We start from the raw sequence: 18868 nt of genomic DNA, 5'->3' as shown, positions 1-18868 counted from the left end.
CTGGCATGCAGAGCCTAGAGCGAGAGACAGCCAGGGAGAGAGAGAGAGACAGAGAGACAGAGAGACAGAGAGACAGAGAGAGAAAAAAGAAAGAGAGGAAAAGAGGGCTAGAGAAAGAACAGGCAACCGAAATATGAGGAATATTTTAAAAGTCCATTAGGAGAGCGGCGGAAACAGAAAGAACCAAATGTGACAAGAACATGGCAGAGAGAGAGAGAGAGAGAGAGAGAGAGAGAGAGAGAGAGAGAGAGAGAGAGAGAGAGAGAGAGAGAGAGAGAGAGAGAGAGAGAGAGAGAGAGAGAGAGAGAGAGAGAGAGAGAGAGAGAGAGGAAAAACAAGTCGAGAATGAGAGAGAGAGAGAATGGGAGCGAGAGAGACCAATATAGAGAGGAACAAGAACAGTATGAGGTAACCTTATTAGCTGTTAATAAGGTTGTTGGTGCTGTTTTACAGAGGCGTGGCCAGCCTTCGTCCCCGGGGGAAGGACATACTGCCGGGATGTTGTCCTAGAGAGGTCACTCAGCCGTAGAACATTCTGGAAGGGGGGATGTCATTGCGTTTGCTTTTTCTAAAATGTGCAGAATCAAAAACGCTATTGTGCATCGACTGTGATGCAATTTCTTTTGAGAAACATTGTCGTCGTGTACAAACACGACGATGTTCGAAACATCGGCATACTGACCTGTAATCGAGAGCATGGCTCATCATGACTTCGATAAGGTCATAGCTATCATATGAATATGTTTTATGCACTCAAAACAGATGGGTTCACTTGCACTGTCCCTCTTGTATGAAACCAACACTCACACACACACACACACACACACACACACTCACATATATATTCACACACACGCATGCAGGCACGCACATACGCATGCAAACACACAAAAACATAAACCAAAGTTTTATAGATAGGGTATAATTTATTTCAGTTCGTTCCAGAAAGTTCTGTAATCATGACATTAAATGATGAGCTCAATATAGCAGGGAAACCAGAAATCACTAGTGCAGCCTAGAATAAATCACTACCAGCTATTTTCCACATGTATTTTATGCAATTGTTTGTCTTTTATTGCCATATGTTTACATTTTAAACTGCATCTGGCCTACAGGCTTGTTATTACTTTGGAACAATACAGTTTCAAGATAAAACATAAAAAATGACAACATGTAATGGTTGGTAAATGAATCTTGATGGTCTTTCTCTGTCTTTCCCTCTCTCTCACACCCCCTCCACCCCCCATCTCTCTCTCTCTCTCTCTCTCTCTCTCTCTCTCCTCCTCTCCATCTCTCTTCTCCAGAGCCTCCATTGTTCCCAAGCAGCCTCCCCCAGTGGCCCAAAAGGTAAGAAGGACACAGTGGGAAGAGAAACATCCTCACATCACCACATCAGGACTTGTAATGTATGAAATGCAATTAACTGGTTGGTTAATTCCTTCATTGATTACTTCCAATTGATGATCGTATAAATCAAAATGAATCAATTAAATACAGATTGTAAGTATGTTACCCTCTGAAGCGATGCTATTGACATGGTGTGTTGTTGCATGCGGTAATATATAAAAGATGTACTTAATTAAATATATCATTTTATATTACATTATATATATATATATTCTTAGTGTGTCCTTTGAGACAAACTGAGAATGCTGATGTTTCTACTGAACTTACGTAAAGCTACATTTATTTTTGAACGTATATCTTTTTGAAATACAAATCTTGAACTTGAAAACATGAAATGGCAATTCATAAATCACAATTGTATTTATTTTTAGAAATTCAGTGAAGCATCAGCATAGTGCATCCAGTGTGTGGTGACGTGTGTTCTGCGTGTGTGTGTATGTGTGTGTGTGTGTCTGTGTGTGTGTGTGTGTGTGTGTGTTTCCTGTGTACATCGCATGCTCCCTCCCCGACGCCGGCAGGGCTACAGCTCAGACATCATTAAACCTGTCGCCATCAACCGCAACCCCCTTCCTCCTCCTCCTCCTCCTCCCCATCCCCATCCTCACCCTCAGCCCTCTAACCCCCTCACCACCCCGCACCACAGCCACCACGCCCGGCCTTTCAGCGACCCCCCGTCCTCACGTTATCCCTTCTCTGCCTCCATCCCTTCCCCGTCCTCTGCCTTCACTCCTGCCTTTGTCTCGCGCAACACTCCTCCCCCTCCACCTCCTCCTCCACCACCTCCTGCTCCTCATGGCTACCCCTGCTCCTCCTCCTCCCCGCCTGGCCTTGTCGTGCCCCAGCCCTCCGTCTATAACACGCCCATCCACCTCTACTCTGACCACAATGCCTGTGAGGTGGCCATGGGGCAGAGGCGGGGCCTGTTGGAGAGTCAAGGTGGAGCTCTGCCACCGGAGCTGAACGGCGGGTGAGTGGCGGTCTCCAGCGGGCCAATCAGATCGGTTATATCCCCCCCGCTCTTTCACTCTCTCTCTTTTTCCCGCCCACCTCTGGATCAAACGGCAAACTTGCTGTCGAACTTGTCAAAGTGTATTAAAGCGTTTTTTTTTTTGCGGCCTACATATACGTGAGGAAGAGGAACGAGAAGGCAGGTCTTCTTTGATCCCCTTCGCTGGTTCGAGTTTAGCAGTGTTTCACAGTTGTTACAGACGGTTGTTACAGACGGTTGTCTGTAATTCGGTAGAAATGGAACCATGAGCTAGGGAGCACAGTTGCTGAAATACCTTACAATTCTTTAAGTAGAAGTCCTGTTAGTCAATACAATTAGATTCACTTAATTAATATTGTATATCCATGCTTTATGGTGGCTCTTTCTCTGTTGCGAGCGGTGCTGCCGCTATCGGTAATACCCTGCAGATGCATCATGTTTCACGAAAAGCTTTGCCAAGCTGTGAGCCCTGATTTGAAAGCAAAAAGTGGTGACTAAGTGCAGACCTCCGGTTTTCTGGCCGTCTTTTCCATTCAGAGGCAGGTCTCTGCTCCTCTGCATCTTTGTCTTCTAGTCACTTTTGTGAACTAACCTCTTCTCTGGGATGTCTCCTCCCTACCGCTTTTCAAGCACAGCAGGTCATCGATTGACCACACAGGCCGCTGTGCATCCAGTGCCCTACCTCCTATCTGCTCCATCTCTCCCTCCCTTTACTCCCTGCACCGATGCCAGCTCCCCTGCTCCCCAGAGAGGCTTCTGGGGAGTGTTGGAAGCTGTGACTAACTGGTTTATATATAGCCCTGCGCTGGTAACCAGAGCTGTGTGGATGCGGCTGTTCAGGGTGTTAGGGCAAGTGTTTTCTTTTCCACAACGTGGATTTCATTTTCTTGGACCAACGTGTGTTCTGTAGACAGAATTGGATCCGATTCATGTTCACACACTCATTGATTCATTGCATTCTTCGTCTCCTGCCTTCAGGGTTGGTTTAAGTGCATGTGAATTATGCATGTGACTGGCGGTGATGAATGCATGCCATTCTTTGTCATACGCTGAGCTTCGTTTCAGAGGGGGGACTTAAATCATCGTTGTCCATTCCTGCTTACTCTGTGTGTGTGTGTGTGTGTATGTAACTATGTACGATATTTCCTCTCCTCTGATTGGCTCCTCTTTGAACACATTCTATGCCCGCTATGTTCTCTGATGGTCTGATGTGTTCTTCTCTTGGTCTTCTCCTCTCTCGCTCTACAGACTCAAGCAGTTCACCAAATCACCAAGTCAGTGGTTAACGCACGAGCCAGTTGTGTGTGCGTGTGTGTGTGTGTGTGTGTGTGTTTGTGTTTCTCGACCACTGTTTCATTCTGTTTGTCACTTTGCTGCACGCTGTAAGCTGTTGGTATACCAGCGGCAATGACTCTGTCTCTGCATGACAGCTTCTGTGTGTGTGTGTGTGTGTGTGTGTGTGTGTGTGTGTGTGTGTGTGTGTCTGTGCATGCATGTGTCATAGTTCATGCATGAAAGTAGCAGCAACCAATCACCACTCTCTTTCAAACTTCCCCTCTCTCTCTCTAACACACACACACACACACACACACACACACACACACACACACACACACACACACACACACACCCCTATATACACACACACACACAGGCATACACACACACATTAGCCAGATGAACTTTGCCAGCACCAGGTCCCCACAAGCTTGTCAACACCTTGGCTGCGTGCCTACAGATATCTGTTGAAAGGTGCTGATAAATCAGTGCAATGAATCTTGGGTTATGTTGTTTACGACCCCATTCAGACGCACATCACTATGTCATATACTCATCCACATGTTTTTTTGTTTTTTTAATCAATTTAGCATATTGTGTATTCCCAATTTGTTTTATAGTGTAATCCCTTCCGCCAGGGTAGTTGATATACACACACGCACACATACATTCACACAAATACACACGCACACACATACATAAGTACGTACACGCACACAGATGTTTCTGTGTGCCAACATGTATTTTAGTAGCCACTTTTACATTGACCACGGCGTGACCTCACGTTGAGTTTGTGTGAACGCATGCAGCGCCACCGTGTGGGGGAAATAGTTAGATATCATCCACTCAATTTTTCATTTAGCTTCGGCTCCATTTCTAGTTTACCTTCCTCCTACTGGAAATGTGCTTCTCTGTTGCTCACTCTGCATGCAGTGTGAGCGATAGTCGGTAGCCCCTTCAGATGAGTCTTCTCTTCTTTGAGTTGGTCTTTTATACCTATGTTTGTCCCTCCTTTCCTTGCCTTTCTTCCTTGTTTCCTCTCCGTCAGTGGACCTCTCAGTATTCTGAAGTAAGCTCCTCCACAATAAACACTCCTAAGCCTTCTCTCGCTGTCATTATGCATTAATATTGTGTAAACCTTATCTTTCTTTTTATTTTATTTTGTTTTATTTTGAAAGAAATCCTCCCCCTGCAAGGTAAACACTGTGCCTGAGAGTCAGACGACCATAGCGCCGTGATGTAACAACGTGTGGTTGATTTGTCTCACCGTGTTCACCACCACTCTGACAAACACTAAAATCCCTTGACTGTCGTTATCAATTGAAACATCTAAAAGTCTGCTAAAGCAAAATTTGAAAACATCTGCTCATCATAAAAAAATTCACCTTCATGTAATTCTTAGAAAGAAATGTAGCAAGCCATCAAGAAACAGCAGTTTAACAAATGAATGTTTAAAACATACACAATCATGTTTCTGCATCCCCATCATATTCCAAAATGCATTAGAAAATGTACTTTAAAGTACATGTATCCTTGCATGTATAGCATGTATCCTTTTCCTGTGTAACCTGTGTGTGACTCTATGGATAGTTTGCAGTGTTAATGGGGCCCTACTTTACCACCAGGTGTGATGTTGATGTTGATGTTCAAGTCGTTTCAAGTGAATATCTATGGATATAATATCAGTGGATATAATACAGGGCCTTTAAAGGAAAACGAAACACCCTGTTTGAGCTAGTCCCCGACCGCTATCAAAATCTAGCTATTTTCCGGTTCAGACTTCAGTATCTCAACTTGCTACAATCAGCTTTGGGAAAAACTGCCTTACAGTTGGGTTGCCATAGAGGGCAACTTGCGTTTTTACACCTCACCTCACCTTACACACTTTCAACATCTAAGTAGAAATTTAAACCAGGATCAATCCACACAATTTCTTTCCATCTAAAAATCCATTGTTTTTGAGTTTGGTTGGCTGTCACCACTAACAGAGGTGCCTTGTTGTCCCCAGGGCTCCCAGGAAGCATGTGGTGGACACAGACATCCACTTCTACCACGTGCCCACCCACGGAGACGCCAGCAGGAAGCGCATCATGGAGGACACGGAGGACTGGCACCCGCGCAGCGGGACCACCCAGTCCAGATCCTTCAGGATCCTGGCACAGATCACAGGCACCGAACGAGAAGGTGAGCGAGCTGAACCTCAGGGCAAAGGTCATTCCAAGTGTGCAATTGTTTTTTTTTCGTTGGTGTTAAATGCCAAACGGACTGCGTTTACATTGCGCTTTTCTAACCAGTGGCCACTCAAAGCGCGTTGTCTCTCTGTTCCGAATCCACCCGCCGCTGCAGTTATGACATTGATCTGAGTGATGTGTTATTCTCTGCCTGCAGCTGAAGAACAGGAGGCTGAAGACGCCAAGAAGTCAAAGTGAGTACATAACACTGCTGGATGCCTGCTCTGCTGCTGTGTTAACAGCAACATCCGAACTGATTGATGTGAATGTGTGAGCATTGTGAAAAATGTTACGCTGATTAACCAACTCACATGGCTGTCCAAAACAAAATACCCTGGACTTATCCAGTTTGAAATCCGATTGGTTCAAGATGGTGGGAGATTTGTCAACGGTTGCCGCGAGAGTGGCAGGTCAGCGATGCAGAAGGGAGCAGGACTACATTTTGTGTAGTCCTATCTGGTCTGTGGTCGGTGTGGTGGTCTCTTATTTGTGGTGGTGATTTGTGTATTGGTTGCATGTGTGTATTGGTTTTGGAGCCTTCTTGTGGCGTGTCTGCTGCGCTTAACAATGCTGATGGCTGTGTTAAGGCTTTGTTGCAAAACGCTGTGTTCCATTTGGCTTGCTGTTGCCGCTGGCGACGTCAGCAGACATGTGTGACCGGCACGGTTCCCAACTCTCGTCCTAATTGAGGTTCTCTGTTTGCTTTTGGGTGAGGCCGTTTGGCCTAGATGTGCGCAATCACATGATCTCACAAACCATCATAATATTCTCCTAATTCTTCATACTCGACCTCAGGCTGTTCCTGTGTGGCATGGCCTTCAAACGATCAGAGTCCAAATTGAGCTCTCATTCTCGACTTGTTTTTCCTCTCTCTCACTCTCTCTCTCTCTATCTATCTCTCTCTCTTTCTCTCTCTCTCTCTGTCTCCCTGTCTCTGGTTCTCTCTCTCTCTCTCTGTCTCTCTCTCTCTCTCTCTCTCTCTCTCTCTCTCTCTCTCTCTCTCTTTAATTTTTACCTTGCGGCTGTGCAGAGCGAAGGCCAGCACTCGCGTGGTGATCGGGCCCAAGTATGCCGAGCTCCGAGACTGGCACCACGGCGTGTCCGCACGCACACTCAATGTCCAGTAGAGCGTGCGTCGATGTGTGTGTGTGTGTGTGTGTGTGTGTGTGTGTGTGTGTGCGTGTGTGTGTCAGTTGACCTTTGTCTGCTTAAATATGAGATGAGTCTGACAATCAGAGTTTTTGCTCAGTATTAGTCCGATCAGACTGTGTGTGTGTGTGTGTGTTTGTGTGTCTGTATTGTTGTGTGTGTGTGTCTGTGATTGTGTACGTCTGTGATTACATCTGATTGTGTGTGTGTGTCTGTGTGTGGGTGCGCATGCGCGCATGTGCGCGTGTGCTAGCCAGAATGCATGCGTGTGGGTGCATCCACTCCTTGCATGTGTGTATTATCATTTTTATTATCATCTCCTCCAGTATGTTTATACATCACAGAACGCTAGTTTCTGGTTTCTGATTGGTGGTTTATTCTTGTGCCAGGGTGTATACTGGGAAACATGTTGACAGGAGGGTGGGACAGGAAGTGAAGTTCAGAGGAGTCAGGTCTGTAACGGGCGGAGGAGAAATGAAGCTAGCATGAAATGAACACGTGTATACATGCATGTGAGTGTCAGTGTGTGTCAGTGTACCACAAGAGACAAGGGAGGAAGACTGCAGTTCAGAATCTACTTTGAAACATGTACGGTATGGTAATAGGAAAGTATGAATTAAAAAAAAAACGACATGTTTATTATAGTTTGTGTGCATGTATAATGTAATAAACACATACGTATAATCGTAAAAAAATACTGAGGCACACACATGTATTAATTCACACACAACACACACACACACACACACACACACACACACACACACACACACACACACACACACATAAACAATCCAAAGCAGTAAAAGAGCATTGTTTACTATTCTTAAACCCTGGCCTGAAGGACTTCCAATAGTTTTGATGTAACATGGTTCTCATTGGGACAAACAGTACAGCCTTATGAGCAGGGCTGGCGTTGGTGTGGGATGAGGGTCACTGCAATGAAGACAGAAGTCCGGTAATTTGTGTTTGAGACGCCTCTTCTGAACTACATTTGCACAACACATTAAGTACATTAACCTGTATCGCCGTAAAATACACAACACATGTAGTTGGAATGTTACATCTAAGGTCTGTCAAATAATATACTTCAGCTTAGAAATGAAGGTTAAGAAGTAATAGCGCCATTTGCACGCAAGTTTCCTTTCGGTTCTGAGGGAAACACACACCAGAGTAAAAAGCAGACTTGACATTTTGCTTTTTTACACAAGTCCAATGCCGAGACAGATTATGTAGTAACACATATTTGCGGTTGTTTTTTTGAGTGTCATAGAATAAAGAATAGATGTCCTTACAATACAATAATACCAATGTGTCTCAGTTAGGGCTCTCAATTAATGCTAATGTACTAACAGCTCTGAGCACAAGTGCAACCATCCATTTCAGAATGAGATTGAATCTGAATTTCAATCTCTTGAATTCTTCAAATTCTTCTTCAAGTATATAACAAGTATATTATACATAGTATATATATGTATATATATATTGACAAATATTTTCTCTATGAACAAAAAGCATATATACAGATATGGATTGATTATAAGCTGTTTAAATTAATTTGTGTGCATACATGTGTGAGTATATAAATAAGTGTGTTTATGAGTTAAATTGTTTAATGTTTATAGAATTATATCAGATATTAACAATATGAGTGTTGGAGTGTTTTGCTATAAATAGTTTACATTGCAAGATATACGATACCCGCTCATGCTAATGAAGTGGCATTGATGCTGATCCTGATATTTCCTCTTTCAAAGTTCTGAAGGCACTGTATTACATTTATTAAATATCATATAAAATGCCTAGTAAAAAAAAAAGAAAATAAATGTCTTCTGTTTTAAGTTTGAAGAATTGTAGCCAATAAAGTCATGAAGCTTTCTTTTCGTTTTCCTTCCTTTCTTGTCCTCCTGATTTCTTTCCTTATTTAATTCTTAGCTCCTGCCTCCTTCCCTCTTTCTCTGTCCTTGGAGAGACTTGCTCTGTACCCTTTGGTATTTTAGCACTGCGGTTCTACCACTGATGATGAGCCCTTTCTCCTACAGTCACAGATTAAAGTATTTTTTTATACAGTCTGCTAGTTCACAAATCATTAAATCACAATAATACAGATTCCGTGTGCGGGTATAAACAACTCAACATGGAATACAGTATGATCTTGCTCGGGTTTTCGTGTGAGACACAGAAAAGCCAAACCTAATTTGCATCCAAAGCCATAATGAAGAGCTTTCCTATGTGCACCGCTCCCCTACTACACAGGATAGGTAGCCATCCATTGTATAAACGATGCACCTGGCTCCATGACTATCCAATCGATCCTCAACACGGCGGATACTCAACCATAACCAAACCCTGTACTCACCCTGGCCGGCCCTAAACCCACTCCCCATCCTTCACCAGTTGAACCACATGGGAAGACCTCTACAGTCGACCTCAATGACATTGTTCCAGTGGCGGGGGGGGGGGACCGCCGTCCTCCATAGATCACCCTCCTGCCGGTAGTGTGTTCAGCCTAGGGCTCGGAATCCATCATCGCCATGGCGATTTACCAAGGGGGAATCACTGGTGTTTGACTACCCCCCCTGTGGGTGGAGTCCAGTTCAAACTCTGCAACCTCCTCCCCTGCGTCTGCCTTCTTATCACAGAGCAAACTGCTCTGTATGGCGTCCCGAGTTCGAGTCGGGTCCACTCCGGTCTAACGGTACGGGCTCCCCGGGTGTCCCCCGCCCTCTGGCCCTCGCCAGCTCAGGCTTCAGTGTTATGGTCCTCGCATGGAGGCCAGGTGTGCTCTCCGCTCCGCTGGAAGTGTACCCCTGTGCTGTGTCTCGTACGACCCACTGTCTGTGCCTGTCTTGGGTGATGGCTCCCTGATCAAAACACCATGTCCTCAACAGCCTACTATCCTTGCAATAAAAGGCATAACAACAACATGAACGTATAATGCAGTTGTGGGGGACATAGACCACACTAATGAATTGGCACATGTATTCACTGTTGATTCCTTACTGGTTGCCATTTAATCTGGAGTGAATCAGTTGTGCCACTAGGGGGCGGCAGAGATTCATGGATGTTGAACAGTGTTAACGATTCTCTCAACTCTGTTGAACCAGTGAAGAACACACCATGACATTCCCCCGCATCATTAGTGAAAATACAAATACCTAGCAACTTGCCTCTATTTGGCCAGTCTTTTCAACCTGGCTTTTCCTCTCTATCCCTCTTTCTGTTGGCTGTCCTCGACCACCCAGTTGCTCTGTCCAACAAAACGCTCATCTTTATATCATCTATATATCATATGTATGTATCAACATTTCAGCACATACTCTACTCACTCCTTCACCTGTGATATACAGAGCCTTTTATTCTTGTTTTCTATCAAATGTCAGACCTGAATAAAGTGACCCCCCCCCCCCCCCCCCGTTCATGATGCATTACATAACACACCATAACTGTAATAAGCCCATCCATTGTGGAATGTGTGAGTGTGTGTGTAAGTGGATTTAGGTTGTGGGGGTGTGTGTCCTCTGGACTTCCTGTCCAGAGCAGCCCTCCCCCCCCCTGGATGTTTTTATTGGACTTTAATATTTCTAATCCACAGAAGACGATTCACTATGCGTGTACCGATCCACAAATATTTGGAACTTGTGCTTCGTAAATTGTCGGTTTTGGGTGAAGCCATGTGAGTCAGTCTATATGCATATGCGTGTTGTCCAATGTGTCCCACAGCTGATCCGTGAGATAAAAAGGTTTGTCAAATGTGGATGTGAACAATAGCATACACCCGTAGATGGTGATATGCATATCAAAGGAAGTGATTTTTAACCCCCAGAAGGCAATTCACATTGCGTGTACCACAACATAACGTGTTTTGTAAATGATATCCAAACTTACTTTCAGAACAGAATTTCCGACACAAACTAGTCAGTGTGAGTTTTGACTGACGTGTTTGTGTGTGTAATCACAACTCAAGTATTCCTCTTTCTTCTCCCCCTTCCATCTGTGTTTCATTATTTTCTCCTGATCTATAAAGACCTCTCTTCCTCAAACCCTGATCTTCTCCCCTGATATTTTGGGCCGTAAGGCCAATCAGAGCTTTCCTTTCCTACCCTCCCTTACCTATTGGATGACCGTTTTATCACCCTCACCAATCACAGTCCTCTGCTATGTTATTAAGAAGAGAGCGTGTAGATTCAGGCCACTGCACCTGTCTCAACACAAGATGTAGAGCTGGAGAACAACATGTTCATATTTGTTCTCATCTGGCCTTTGATATCTGTTGTTTTTTAGACAGAGTTGTTTCATTAAGTTCTGCACTATGAATATCTGACCAAGGGATTATTGCATGTACATATTAATATAAACCACCTTAAAATAAAATACATTCTGCATGTATCTTAATAACACAGCCAACGGTTTGTAGCACAACCTTTTTTTCATTAATTGTTAATTGCAACTGGCCGCTGACATAATGCATAATACTTACAACAATATCAGCAAAGTCTGCCTTGTCAATTAATAACGTTGGTCAAACATAAAGACATTAGATACAAAATACAATTGGCTGTAGATTATCATTCAATAGGATGCAACAGATTGGTTTCGAATAGATTGGCTTTGGTAGCGTCGTGTAACATTAGCTTATCCCACTGGTGGCGTGACAATAGCGGTCTTATCGGAGTGCCAAACACACAATGCATTTGTTTCAGAGGACGCAATCTACACCAGCCATGACACAAGCGCTGGCAGCACCTCACACGGCTCACTCATTCACTGCTCGGCACAAGGGTAGACTGTGAAATGCGTGTGTGTGTGTGTGTGTGTGTGTGTGTGTGTGTGTGTGTGAGCGCCTGCGCACACGTGTGTGTGTGTGTGTGTATCTATTAATTTTTGTATGTGTGTGCGAGTGTGTGTGTGAGTGTGTGTGCGTGTGTTAGTGTTGGTGTGTGTGTGTGTGTGTGTGTCTATGCATGTTTGTATCTGTCTGTGTGTGTGTGTGTGTGTGTGTGTGTGTGTGTGTGTGTGTGTGTGCGCGCGTGTGTGTGTGTTCGCGTGCGATTAGTCTGTACGTTTGTACGTGTATCTTTTTGTATGTGAAGGAATGTGTAGGCACATGAGCCCGTGTGTTTATGAGATCTCCATTTCATCCAGGACTCAGTGCTGCGAGGCGTTACGGGCCATCTGTTTCGTGGATGAGAGAGCCGGTGGACAGCACTCGGCCCTCCTCGCAGATTGTTTCGTTGAGGGTTTTTTGCGTTCACACTGGAGAAATTCTTTCATGAGAAGATCAGCCCGAGATCTGGTGGAAGCCGCCTGAGCCAACTGTCCATATGGTCACAGTATATGCTTTCTTCTTTTCTTTTCCTTTTTTTTTTTTTTTTACACCCTTTTATGAAATGCTCCCTTTGTGTCTGTAATGTCTGTAATGAAACTGAGTGAAGGGCGTCCACAAATGGGTCACTATAGAGCAGTGGTGCCAGACATGTGGGTCGCAGGCCACAATTCACACGGGGTCCCGAAGCTCGGTTTCTACTGTGTAATATAACAAATAGCTGCTGTTGCTGGCATTGAATATATTAAATATCAGTGACAATCAGGGCATGGACGGGGCATCAGCTGCAAGCCATCAGCAGAGTCTGTCTGCCTTCCTTTGTTGAAGCAGATGACTTCCCTGCCGTTGAGCCCCTGATCAGCCACGGCTGATATGCATACGGGATCGCGCCGTATTGACTTTGAATATACATCACAATTTCTTTAATTTTGATACAAATAATAATATTTTAAAGATGTGAAATGACCCGTAAAGGTTGAACATATGCAGATTATTATAGCATGCGCGGTTGGGCGTATGTTCACTGTGACATTGACATTACGGGGCCTATGCAACAGAATTGAAGAAGTTGGGGTTACAGTCATTTTCTGACTTACAAATGGGGTCATCTGCCAAAAAAGGGTGGTAAACCACGGCAATACTGGGTTTCATAAGAGAGAACCATATTTTATGCTTCAGCAAAAGCAAGTTTATCAATCATAAGATTGAGTTGTACAAAAACGATGCACCTGGCCACACTAAATAATCCCTTTCAGGCGGCAGCTACAGCCCCAGTGCTCGGCACCCAGCCTCAACGCCTGGGGCAGAGAAACCGAGCGGACATTCTATATATAAGCTCCGCTAATCATGCTCATCTCTTGCAGCTGTGTTTGCTCCTCTAACAAGCCACACCTGGCTCCCCACCTAGGGCCAAAGCATTAGCCACATCCCAACCCCAACCCCTTGTGCCGCAAGGCCAAATCTGCTCCTACAACAATTTGATGCTGTAGGCAGGGAGAGCAACATTTAATGAAATCAAAACGAAATGGATGCTTTCTCCCCCATCTCTTGATCTGCAGCAGTTATCCAGTCTCATAAGACCCTCTATGGTCCAGATGGTCAATTATCACAGCAGATCCTATTGAATCAGACCAGCAGGAGTCCTCCATTAATCAGCACAAAGACTCCAGCAAAACTCAATTACCCTCCCTGTCCTCATTGGTGGAGATTATTAACGAGTGCCGCGCTAATGAACGAATGGGGTTGGTGTGCATCTTGTTATGGTCCTCCTCTGTGGTCACCTGTTGTTAGCCCATTATAGTTGCTAATGTGCATGAGCGTGGTGAGCTTGTTCATCTGCTTCATGGAATTAGGTGACGCACTTGACAGAATATTTCGGGATGTTGAACGCTGTTGCCTTGCCTACTGATGAAGACGTTGATATGTTGTGGATGTATTTCTAGCTGGTGACTTGCTTTGTGCCAACAACTATCACTACTAACTGGTAAACTATTTTACATTTGAGAACACTTTAACCCAAACAAATACTTTTGAGCTGTTTCATCATTTGGGTGGAGTTCAAATTAAATTTACCACAAATGTAATACCTTTTTTAAATTTTAACAATTTGTCTATTATATTCACCTCAAACATTAGTTCTACAAAATATTTCTAGATCTGTACTACACCAGGTTTCGATATATAAAGTATATAATATATACTTTGTCTTCCATACATTGCCCTCTTATTTCAAAGAGCTTCTTGGCCTCAATCTGCCACAGATTTTGGAGACCCGCTTCTATCTTCTCCTGTAAATGCTGTCCATGTCTTTCGGTAAATATCACAAATGAACAAAGAAATATAACAAACTATACCCTCATCTCCTCTTGTTCTGACACTACATTGACACTCAACACGATTTCTAACCTTTGTCTTCCTACTTTCATCCCAACTGTTGGAATATGAACTGTGTATATTTCTCATGTAGACGTTCAAAAAACAGCTGACCTTTCAGAGTCGCAGAGAAAACAGATAAAATACATATTCCTGGTCTCAACGTTGAATTTTATGACACACAGGTTCCGAATGATTTAATGTTATGAGTGCCCAATGTTTATGTGTGTGTGGGTGTGTCCGATCGTGCAGGCGTGAAATCTCTCTATTGCATACAAAACCACTCGTGCACAACTCAACGTAACCATGGCAGCAGTTGCTACCACAACATTTGTCTCACACGATGCCCCTGTTCTGTAACCACCGGACGTGGAGTTAAAACAGCAGTGACCCAACAGTTGGCATCGGCCACAACTATGCCTTATTATGGGATGCTGAAGGTCTAGTCTGAGAAAATGTTGGCCCACCCAAGTATTTCATCTGGCACATGATGAACCATGCGTAACATGGTCATAAACTCACACACACACGCACGCATGCACACGCACACACATACAGACGCACACGCACGCACCTACGAGCATAGGCACACACACAGACTTACACGCACACACACACACACACGCGCGCACGCACACACACACACACACACACACACACACACACACACACACACACACACACACACACACACACACACACACACACACACACACACACACACACATACTTACACACATATGCACACTCACACAGACTTACACACATACGCACACACACACACATGCACACAATTACCAACTCATAGAAGCTCTATTCATTTGGCATTTGTTTAAAAGTTGATGGTAAATTTACACCCTGATGGGCAGCTTTTTGAGTGAGTAGGTGAGAAATTTGTCTCCACTTTTGGGGAGTCTTTGAGAGACAGTAATACACTAATAATATTTAGAATCCAGCACGTCAAGGTTCCATAAGCTGTAGAACCGGGACGTTTAATCAGATGATCTTGGTAGTAAGACCAAATCCTCCACCTCATTTGTGTTAATAACATAAACAACTTTGGAAGTTTGGCTCAATTAACCTCTGGAACAACACATTTAATGATTAAATGTGCCTGTAACCTTACAAGCAGCAGTCTGTAGAAGTCTTACCGGTAGAAATAGTATTCATGCCCTTGGTGAATATTTAGGGACACTGTGTTGTCTTAAAATGATTTGTTTGGCTCTTCTCAAGGCTAGTTTTTGTGGTAAAAGCTTTTTTATGTTTATTGTTTTGACCTGCAAAAAAAGTATTGGTACCTTGGATATAATTTGTAATGGTTAAAAATTATGAATGGTATGATGTCCTGAAAAAGTTGCAAAAGTGACTTAGGAAAAACGACCCTTCACATACACATATTAAAGACTCAAGTCTGCTACTCTCTACGAAAGTGCCTTCCTTATAGACCACCAGTCAAATTATAATCAGGGGGCAATATATTGTACATTATTTACTCTTTTGCACATACATGTAAATATAACAATATTATTGTATCAATAAGAATGTTCCTAATACCGTAATGTTCTAAGGATACGATCCAAGGATATAAAACAACAAAATAAATAAATGATTTATTGGCATTCTGGCAAATTCTGATCCCACCCACCTCCGTCATGGCAAAATTGACACAATAATTTGACTCTTGTTTTCCACTGTTAGTGAAAACCAAACCAAATCTAGCTGAATAGTGCATGTAGTCAAACTCTTGGTCGTACCACGGGGCAGTTTTCCCTCATTCATTGCTACTAGCGTCTGGAGTCCATCTACAACTAAAACGTCTCTATTCGTAAAAAAAACACCCAATATTATATTTTTATTTTAATCTGGGCGCGGGTCCTCCGCTGACTCATGTGAATCCGATATCCTGGTTTTTCAAAGCGCGTTCATTGTGTTGTGAGCGTGTGTACCCACCTGTCTGTTATCCGTCATCGTCGCGAGTGGCCCTGGACTCTGTTTCTTTGTGAAATGGCACCGTTGTCACATTTTCTGCACCGTGCTGTGGTACACATGGACGGAAATGCATTGTATACGCAAGCATTTTACTGTTTTGGTTGTAGTTAAGTACTGTGCTTTGCTTGGTGCCATATTTGTCTCAGCTCTGTCAGCAGGTAGGTGGTCTGGAGTCTGTACTTGTTTGGCAGGGACGTGAGAAATGAAAGTATACTGGGCCTCTCTATTTCCTGTTGCTGTGTGAAGAAAAGGGGGTAGCAGAATCTCGTTAGATGGTTGATGGATGCTGAATTAACAGCAGGGCCACTGATTTTCTGTGTGCGGGGGACTTTGAGGGATTGCGGTTGGGGAAGGCATAAAATAATTGTAATAGGTAAAATACTCATTCTCCCTCTGAGATCTGGCAATAATCAAAACAAATAGTTAGTGAACCATCAAGAGTCGTATTGCATGAACGGCACATTGGCACATGGGGAATGGTAAGTGGACTGAAATCGTAAAGCGCTTTCATAGTTCTTACATTCACACACAAACACACACACACACACACACACACACACACACACACAAACACACACTTTAACACATATGTCAACCATGCCATGTTACCATTGGCAGGTTAGAACGGGTTTAGGGTTTAGGTCCCCCATAGACCAGCAGCCCTCAGGTAATTACTATTTATTCATGTCGCTCAAGCTTCAATCCAAAGCGACTTACAGTGAACTCAGAGGTCATTAAGCAGCAGTGTGGCATCTTACGCAAGGATACTGGTAGAAACAGGATGTGGACATCTAAACCTTGTACTCTTAAACTAGCCACTTCTACACTATCCTTAGCTGAATTTGCATGCCGATACTGGTACCAGAACACATTTCTCCACAGTGGTTTCACTTTCCCATTGCGGCAATACTAGTTCACAATATATTGATGATTTTTGTTGAAATGTTTGTGGAGTGTGGCATGTAACTCCCGCCCTACAGGTGAAATTTTTCTTGCCGGTATCTCTGCTGCAATGAATGTGTTGACCACTGTCCCTGTGAAATAAACAAATAAATACAAAGATTAGACTTATCTGAGATTTGTTTCAATCTCAGATGACAATACACTCTAAATACACACTTTTTCTAAACAAGTAGTGTGTAATATGTTTGCTTCTCAGAACTAGGACTATCCCTGTGATTATATTTAGTTGTGTTGTGCCCCTTGTTTGGTACGTTGTGCTGCTGTTTTGCACGAAATGTGCAATATGAATAAAGCCCTCTGTTTCCATCATGTCTCTCCCTTACAGTGAGGAAGGAGGGGAACCAGACTGCAACAGCCACGACTCCGCCTCCATCAAGACCATGGTCAAAGGACCTCCTACCACCCAGAGTGAGTTCCACTGCACATTACAAGAGGCAGCCAGGTCATTCATGGGAAACTTCCATCCGAAGCCACTAGGGGGTTGGGGTTCAGCCCATGGTTCAAGGAGACTGGGGTAAATCAGGGTTCGAACCAAGATGTGAGATAGTAGACCCTAACAGGCGCGACTATCCCTGTGAAAGATAAGATAATTTCAACGTAACTTATTAGAGAAGTCGACAAAGAATATGGTGGGGGATACGTTTGATTAGATTTAATCTTCCAAGTTGATTTTAATTGAAAAGAATTGAACTTCAGCTTCTAACTCTTCACCCACACAGCGCAGAATGCTTGGTAATCCCGGAGTCAGAGTTCAACTGTTGCCTAGCCAAGCAGGTTGTTTTCCTGCTAATTGGAAACATGGCCGCATGTGTAATAGTACATTATAGCCTGAAACCTCAGCTGCCAAATCCAACAAAGGAATGCCTGTACACCCTTGCATGTGTAACTTTTACCATAGCCTTATTTTTTCTATGAATTAGCTAGCAATATGTAATGAGACCAAGGCACTTAAAACTGTTTTCTTAGTCTTAAAACATACGTGTACCCATCCCTGAAATCCCTGAGATTTAGTCCTAAATGGATTTGCAAAATAAACTTTAATTTAGGTCTGTTCAGGTTGATTCATATATTTTCCTCCTCGTGAGTGAAATGTTTGCGCTGGTGTTTCTCCGTACACAACAGTGTTTTGTTGAAATCCTTGCATTCTTGTATTAAACCAATTCACTGGTGGTTGGTGGAGTGTTGTTGCAGTCGGAAAATGGGGATATTTTCCACGGAGGGCGGTTGACGTGTGCTGGGGAATAGGGCTCTGCAGACCTCACTTCTTATTTTATTATTTCTGCGTGCCCCTTGTTGCCCTGCGGAGCGCCGTAAAGTAGGCAGGGAGGCCTCTGTGCGCCTGGCTCACCTGCCTCAGTCACACGTACCCAGCTTCCACTCTGTCAGAAAGATAATATTTACTGAACGCACCGAGGCACAGAGCTGCACTATAATATCCCGTAGCCCGACTCTTACTCCAGTGACTCTCTGCACGTGTGTGTGTGTGTGTGTGTGTGTGTGTGTGTGTGTGTTTATGTGGGTGAGCCTTGTGTGTTTGTTTGTTAGACGTGGTGGTTGTGTTTGGTTGTGTGTGTGTGTGTGTGTGTGTGTGTGTGTGTGTGCGTATGTGTGTAGGTACAGTATATTTGGTTATTATCAAATTGAATTTGTTTTCCTGTTCAATGA

The 18868-nt window shown here is 43.7% G+C and overlaps 1 protein-coding gene across 1 annotated transcript in view; it reads left to right on the top strand.

Annotated features, from left to right (window-relative positions):
* Positions 1 to 403: 403 nt before the first annotated feature.
* Positions 404 to 18868, top strand: part of LOC311343274 (PDZ and LIM domain protein 5-like) — a gene marked incomplete at its 5' end in the record, with an annotated part of 26012 nt that continues 7547 nt past the window's right edge. Inside the window, 8 exons of the mRNA XM_084468151.1 lie at positions 404 to 408; positions 1305 to 1347; positions 3644 to 3669; positions 4722 to 4742; positions 4852 to 4869; positions 5682 to 5857; positions 6062 to 6098; positions 17529 to 17611. Coding sequence (XP_084324277.1) covers positions 404 to 408; positions 1305 to 1347; positions 3644 to 3669; positions 4722 to 4742; positions 4852 to 4869; positions 5682 to 5857; positions 6062 to 6098; positions 17529 to 17611 — 409 coding nt within the window. The remainder of the gene's footprint in view (positions 409 to 1304; positions 1348 to 3643; positions 3670 to 4721; positions 4743 to 4851; positions 4870 to 5681; positions 5858 to 6061; positions 6099 to 17528; positions 17612 to 18868) is intronic.

This window comes from Micromesistius poutassou, assembly GCF_964030765.1.
Source record: "Micromesistius poutassou genome assembly, chromosome: 5".
In the NCBI taxonomy this organism is placed as follows: domain Eukaryota; kingdom Metazoa; phylum Chordata; class Actinopteri; order Gadiformes; family Gadidae; genus Micromesistius; species Micromesistius poutassou.
Note: the sequence above shows the minus strand (reverse complement) of the source record. Positions and strands in the feature narration are given on the sequence as shown.